Genomic DNA, 6478 nt, shown 5'->3' on the forward strand with positions numbered 1-6478 from the left:
TACTAATGGCTGTCTCTCTCTCCCCCCACAGCAGAAGATCTAGCTGCCATCCCACCTCCACCCAGTTTGGGTTGATAATATATTATATATATAAATATATATATATATAACTCTTTGTGGTGGAATGGACCGACTTTTACCTTGTCTTATTTTTGGATTCTTGCTGGACGGTTTGTGCCAACTCGCCAGACACTCGGTGGCCTCGTCCTGGGACAGCCCAGCCCCTCGGCCTCCTCAACTGCTGCACCTCCCTGCTCTGGGACCGATAACTCTTCTCCCTGTCCTCCACCACCCCCTTCCTTCAGAGAGTAAAAAAAAAAAAAAAAAATAATCCCTCCTGCCGGATCGACCGGTGGATGCTGCAAAAGGATTCCGGCTCTGCCTTGATCAGGAACTGCCTTCTCTCCTACGCCTTCCCTCTGCTTGGAGACGCCTGCAGGGATAGAGACTGGGACCACACTCACCGCCTTGTTTTGTTTTCTTTCGTTGCCTATAGGATATATTTTTGTGCAGGATCACTTTTCATTCAGGCTGGTGGGGACAGGGAACGTCCCTCCCTGGTGGTGGCTGGACCAGGGGGAGAAAGGCTGGCATCGCAGTGGGGTGAGGGGAAGGAAAACCAGCAATAACTTCTCTTTCTTTGCTCTGGATGAGGCGTCAGGGGTGTGGGAATGGGATCCGGCTGGGGCTGCTGGCCCCCACCGGTGACCATGAGGAGAGGGGTCCTTTTGTGGGGAAGGGGGTCAGCATAAGGGGCTGAGTCTGTGTGGAAGGAGATGCGGCAGGGCAGGATTCTGGGTGTGCGCTGTGTGGGGCGCAGGCCTGGGCAGGGCTGCAGAGACAGGATTCCCCCTTGCCCCACTGCCCCTCTGACTTTCTCTTGACACGTGCCTTTCTTTTGCCACTGTGAAATAGCTCTCTGAATCGTACTGTCTGGTTTCTGCGCTGGGGATGGGGTGCTTCCCAGACTCTCGTCAGGGCTGGGCATTTCCCTGCCCTGTCGGGAGCCAGAGCTGGCGGCAGGGGGGCTGGAAGCCCAGTTTGGGGGGTGCAGCCCCCCAGCCCTTGGTTTTGGGGTGCAGGGCTCTTATCCGCACCCCAGGGAGGACACATGCATCCTCCTCCCCTCCGCTGGGAGAGGGCACATCCACGTGCTGTGATCTCATGGGAGCCCTTGGGCTCCCTCTGCAACTGGAAGCCTCTTCTGGAGGCTGCAAACTGGAGTCGGGGGCTGCAGCTGGCAGAACTGGTGCCTTGCTCCTGCCCGGAAGCACCTCCAGCTCCGGCTGAGCGCTTCCCAGCTCCACCCCACCTCAGCTCCGTTGGGTTTTGTTCTGGGGTCTAACTCTTCTCTTTTCCTCTAAATATGTAAAACACTAATTCCTTTTTTTTTAATTTTTAATTCCAAATGAACCAAAAAAAAAGCGCTTCTCCCTTCCCTCCTTCCCTACCCCCGTGGGGAGTGGGGTTGGACGGGAGGGCAGCGGGGAGCACTGTGCCATTCCTTGTTAAATTCCTGTGCACACTCTTGTAACGCTTTTAAAACAAAGTGATTTTTTTATATAAATAAAGTTTTTAAAGTGTGGGTGTGTAGCACCTTGGCACTTTTCAAGTCGCAGTGGGGATTGGTGTCTTTTCCTGGGGCAGGGCTGTGCCGAGTGCTGCTCAGCTCTGAGGGGTGCTGGAAGATGCCACTTTCCCAAACCCTTTCACTGGCTAGAGTGGAGTTTCCTCCTCTCTCTGGGAAAAGGTTGGATGAAATATAAACAGTACCAGAGCTTTGCTTTGTGCTGAGCTGCCAAGTGTTTTCACAAGGGTGCTTGGGGCTGCACAAGAGGAGGCCTTCCCTCCTCCTCTGGAGTGCTGGGGCTTCCTGCTGGGAAGCCTTTAATTGAATTTTCCCCATCTTCTGGTCGCTGTGAGACATTGCACAGGTGAAAAAATACCATAATTTCTTTAGTCCTCATCTCATCCTTAGAAAAGCCAGCTTGGGAGCCCTCTGGAGCCAGGGCTGCCTGGCTTAGCACAGCTCACCTCATCCCTTCCAGGGAATACCAAAGCCAGGCTGGAGCACTGTGTTGCCTCACTTTTCCCTTTTCCCCTCCGTTTGCTGGTGAAAACTCATGGGGAAAGAAATTCTGTAAACTTTTGGAAATACCTATTTTGGAAGCAATTTTCTGGAGCCTTGGTCTCAGAGGGGATTTATAGGGATGTGGAGCAGCCCTGTGGTTGTGGGATGGGGTGAGGTCCATGGGAATGTGGGCCTGGGGCTGTGCGGATTCCCTGTGTGGTGCAGCATGGCTGGAACTGCTCTGCAAGGAGGCCAGGCCCGCTCCTGTGGTGATGGGAAGGGCAGCGCCAGCAGAGTCACCCCGGCTGGCAGCACTCTGGGAGCTGGGACCCATGAGGGCACCCATGGGTAGGGTGAGATCCAGCTAAAGCCATCATGAGCAGAGCAGAGGTCGTAGAGAGGAGAGTGCTGGTCTTTTCTCCCCTGTGACAAGGGACAGGACAAGGGGGAACGGCCTCGAGCTCTGCCAGGGGAGGGTCAGGCTGGACATCAGAAAAAAAATAATTTTCACAGAAAGGGTCATCAGGCACTGTCAGAGGCTGCCCAGGGAGATGGTTGAGTCACCATTCCTGGAGGTATTTAAAAGACTGCTAGACGAGGTGCTCAGGGACACGGTTTAGTGGTAGATAGGAATGGTTGGACTAGATGATCCAAGGGGTCTTTTCCAACCTGGTGATTCTGTGATTCTGTGAAGGCAGGGCCAGGTGCTATATTGCCTCAGATGGAGGGGACAAGGGCCAGGATGTGTGGCTTGGCTGGGACAATGTCGGGAATGTCTGAAGGGGTAGGGAGATGAGGAGTCCGCTCGGCAGAAACAATGCTGGGGACATTTGGCTCAGCAGGATAAATACCAGGGATGCCGATGGGTGGGACAAAGCAAAGGATGTTTGGCTCAGCAGGGGTGATTCCAGGGATGCCTGGCCTGGCAGGGAATGTTGATGATGGGCTTGACACTAGGGGCATCCAGACAGGCGGGGAAGGGGGGCGGGGGGGGGGGAGGGTGGTGGCTGCAGGCCGGGGTCAGAGGAAGAGCTTGTCATGGCAGGTCCGGCAGTACATCTTGTCACTGCGCTCACAGAAGGTGCCTTTCTGCAGCTTCCCCAGGCAGTAGGAGCAGATGAAGTGCTCGGGGTGGTACTTGTGCCCTGCGGCCGTGACACAGCGACCGGTGACAGGGCAGCCGCAGCCGTGGCAGATGCTGCCCTGCCGCTGGTGGAAGTGTAGCTCGCAGTAGGGCCGACCCTCCAGCTCAAAGAAGGAGCCGTTGGCAAAGCTGCTCAGGCACTCCTAGGGGGAAGGAGATGGAGAAGGCTGGCACGGCCTCAGGAACGCTCACCTGGGTGTGCCCGCTGTCCCGCTGCCCACTCACCGCGCAAACGAAGCACTCGGTGTGCCAGACGCCCTTCAGTGCCGACAGGTAACCATCCGTCACGGGGCGCTCGCAGCCCTGGCATTTCGGAGCAAACATGGCCAGGAAGTCCTGGCGGCAGTACGGCTTCCCATTCTGCTCATGGAAACCTGCGAAAAGGCCAGTGCGATGGGCACCCGCCTGGGGGGACCTAGCAGTGGGGGTGGCCAGGACAGAAGGCAAAGGAACTACTATAGGGGGATGTCAGACGGGGCATTAGGCACCGGGGCTGGGGGAGACCCAGGGTGGGGGCAATGCAAGCAATGTTTGGCTCAGCAGGGGTGATGCTAGGGATGCCTGGCCTGGCAGGGAAGATGCCAGGGATGTTGATGGTGGACTATCAGCAGGACCCCCACACTTGCCCCACTGGACACACCGTCATCTCCAAACACCTTCCCACAGTGGGCACAGAAGAAGTGCTCAGGGTGCCAGGTCCGGTCCAGGGCCATGAGGACTTTCTGTGGGAAGAGGCAAGGTGAGCGGCTGGCGGTGGAGACCCGGGGGGAGGCCGGGTCAGTGGGGGAGGCTAGGGCGTCTCACCTCACGGATGGGGCTGGCACAGTATGCGCAGCGGGGGGAGAAGGCCTGGTGATAGTCCTCCTCGCAGTAGGGCAGGTCGCCCCGCTCGAAGAAGGGGCAGCCGCCCAGTTCCTGCCCACAGCGGGTGCAAGCGAAGTGCTTGGGGTGCCAGGTTTTGCCCAGTGCGGTGAGCACCTGCATGGAGGAGGGGAGCAGTGAGAGCCGCTCCCAGGGTGCCGAGAGGAGCAGGGCACCCGGATGGTAGCACAGGGCCTCACCTTGCCGGCGATGGGCTTGTGGCAGGCGGCGCAGACGCCAGTGGGAGCAGCTGTGATGCCCAGCTCCTGCAGGTCCCGGGTGAGGCTGCCCAGCATGTTGTCCAATGAGGGCTCGGCTGGCATCCCAGCTCCCTGCCCTGCCACCGCCAGCTGCCAGGAAGGAGGAGGTGAGTGCTGGGCAAGGATCAGACTCCCGTGCTCCTTTGCCAGGGACAAGGCTCACCTTGCTCTCCATGTGGCCTAGGTCAGCCAGGAGCTCATCCAGTTGTTGGGCGGCCGCTGCGGACGAGGGCAAGGGCAGCAGTGGCTGCGGGACCTGTACGGGGCTGCTGCACATGGCAGAGGGAGGGATGCTGTGGCTTCCATCCTGAGGCCAAGGATCTGGGCCTTAGAGCCCCCCACACACACCGCAGCCAGGGACAGGAGCCCTCTCTGGGGATTTGCTGGTGGGGAGGGGGCTGCTGGAAGCTCAGCCCTCACCGCAGCAGCGCTGCAGGGGCACAGGATACAACCCCCCACCCTAGTTTGTGGGAGGATCTATGTTTTGGGGGCACAGGCAGGAGGTTAGGTGACCCTGAGTGATGTGTCCACATGATGGATTGGGTAGCACCAGATGGCTTTGCCCTCCCGTGGCCTTATTTTACCTGTACACTGTCTCCAAAGCCTCTGCCGGAGACTGAGCTTGAGGAGGCAGCTGCACCTGGAGAGGACAAAACCTTGTGGCCACCAAGACCACCGGATGCTCCCCCATGCCCTTCACCGCCTGCTCAGCACCACAACCCCTGCCATGAGCTGAGCAGTTGCTCAGCATCAGCCCCACCGTGATGAGACGTTACCTTCAGGGCCACCGAGGCAAGTGGCTTGTGGCCACAAGGGCCTGGGGGCCCGGCTGTGGCCACATCCTGCTTGCAGGAGCTCAGTGCTGGTGGCATGAGGTCCTTAGAGGCTGGCTGAGAGCTCTGCTCTATCTCTGCCAGCAAAGCGTCTGCAGAGAGAAATAGGTCAGCACCCCAGCTACTGTTGCCCTCTCTGGCTGTCCCCCCAAGCAGGTTTGTGCTACACCTGAAATCTCAGGAGCAGAAGTAGCATCACAGCAGCCTCGGCCAGCCAGGAGCCAGGGCCCTGAGGGGCTGTGGCGGCCCTGAGCACCTGCACACAGTCCCCATCTCCAGTGCAGGATGTGACCATTGTGCTGCACAGCCTTCCTCCAGTGTGGGCTACCACTGGTGACAAGGTCCTGCTTCCCCCCAGCACCAAATCTGACAAAAAGCCATCCCCCAGCCCTTAAATTCATCTGGCACACACTCTGGCATGGGAGAGCCAAAAACATCAGTGTGTTCTGTGTACCCACAGGATGCTTTCTTTTTCCACTTTCACCTTGTCACAGTGGTTGTTCCTTAGCATCCCGCTGCCCTCAAATTATTGGCGAATGGGGGATACCCTCGGCGTGGCTCCTTCCCTGAGCCCATTGCCCCCACCCCAGGCCCACGATGGCTCCCAGCACCCGTGGACCTCATGTTGCACTCTCAGGCTGCTCGGCCCCGCAGCATGCAGCCGGGATTGCGTCGCTGCCACAGCCTGTTTCCTGCTGTTGAGTGCAGGATGGGAGCACAGCAGGGAATGCGGCTCCATTGCTGTCTCCACTGCAGCATCCCTGTGAGCCCAAGGCAGTGGGAGGACTGGGCCTCCCTGAGCTGCTGAAGATGTGACCCCGCACCAAGCCTGAGTGTGGGACTGGTTCCAGAGGTGCCCCACTTACCCAAATCCTCCATCCCGCTGGGCGGGGGTCCCAGTGGCTGGGGAGCTAGGGCAGTGCCTGCAGGCAGGGTGGTGAGTGGACAGGCTGGGCTGCACAGGCTTTCGGTTCCGCTCCCCAGCGTCACCTCCCTCCCCAGGATGGGGTTTGTCACATGGGGTTTTCCCTCTGTGGGTTGTACACGATGTGCATGTCTGACAGCGGAAAGCAGTGGCGGGGCTGAGGCACAGGGCGGTAAGAGCAGCTCAGCTAGGGCTGGGGAGGGAAGGAGACTGACAGCAGGTTGGCCAGTATTTCCTGGCATAAAACCACCTGAGATCCTGAGGCTGCTCAGCTTGGAGCTGGGCTGTGCGTGCTTCCAGAAGCCCCTGGCCACATGTGGCAAGGGATGGCATCCCTGTACCAGGTGGCAAGGAGTTTGGAACTGTGTGATGGAGGCAGGAATG

At 58.7% G+C, this 6478-nt stretch overlaps 2 protein-coding genes across 10 annotated transcripts in view; one reads left to right on the forward strand and one right to left on the reverse strand.

Moving 5' to 3' along the window:
• The window catches only part of CTNND1 (catenin delta 1), a 29937-nt gene extending 28354 nt beyond the window's left edge, over positions 1–1583 (forward strand). For 7 of the 9 annotated variants that reach the window (XM_054066567.1, XM_054066568.1, XM_054066559.1 and 4 more), the window contains one exon: positions 190–1583. In XM_054066567.1, coding sequence (XP_053922542.1) covers positions 190–312 — 123 coding nt within the window. In that variant the 3' untranslated portion in view covers positions 313–1583. Of the gene's footprint in view, positions 1–31 lie in introns of all 9 variants that reach the window. The other 2 variants (XM_054066565.1, XM_054066566.1) reach the window with 2 other exon arrangements.
• LPXN (leupaxin) lies at positions 743–6336 on the reverse strand. Its single transcript, XM_054066569.1, has 9 exons — positions 6036–6336; positions 5113–5261; positions 4921–4976; positions 4500–4605; positions 4277–4426; positions 4020–4193; positions 3856–3937; positions 3441–3589; positions 743–3358 (listed from the first exon to the last, which is right to left on the reverse strand). Exons 1-9 carry the CDS (start codon positions 6334–6336, stop codon positions 3092–3094), a joined length of 1434 nt encoding a protein of 477 aa, XP_053922544.1. The 3' UTR covers positions 743–3091.
• Between the last annotated feature and the right edge of the window lie 142 nt (positions 6337–6478).

Source organism: Cuculus canorus, chromosome 5, assembly GCF_017976375.1.
Source record: "Cuculus canorus isolate bCucCan1 chromosome 5, bCucCan1.pri, whole genome shotgun sequence".
NCBI lineage: Eukaryota > Metazoa > Chordata > Aves > Cuculiformes > Cuculidae > Cuculus > Cuculus canorus.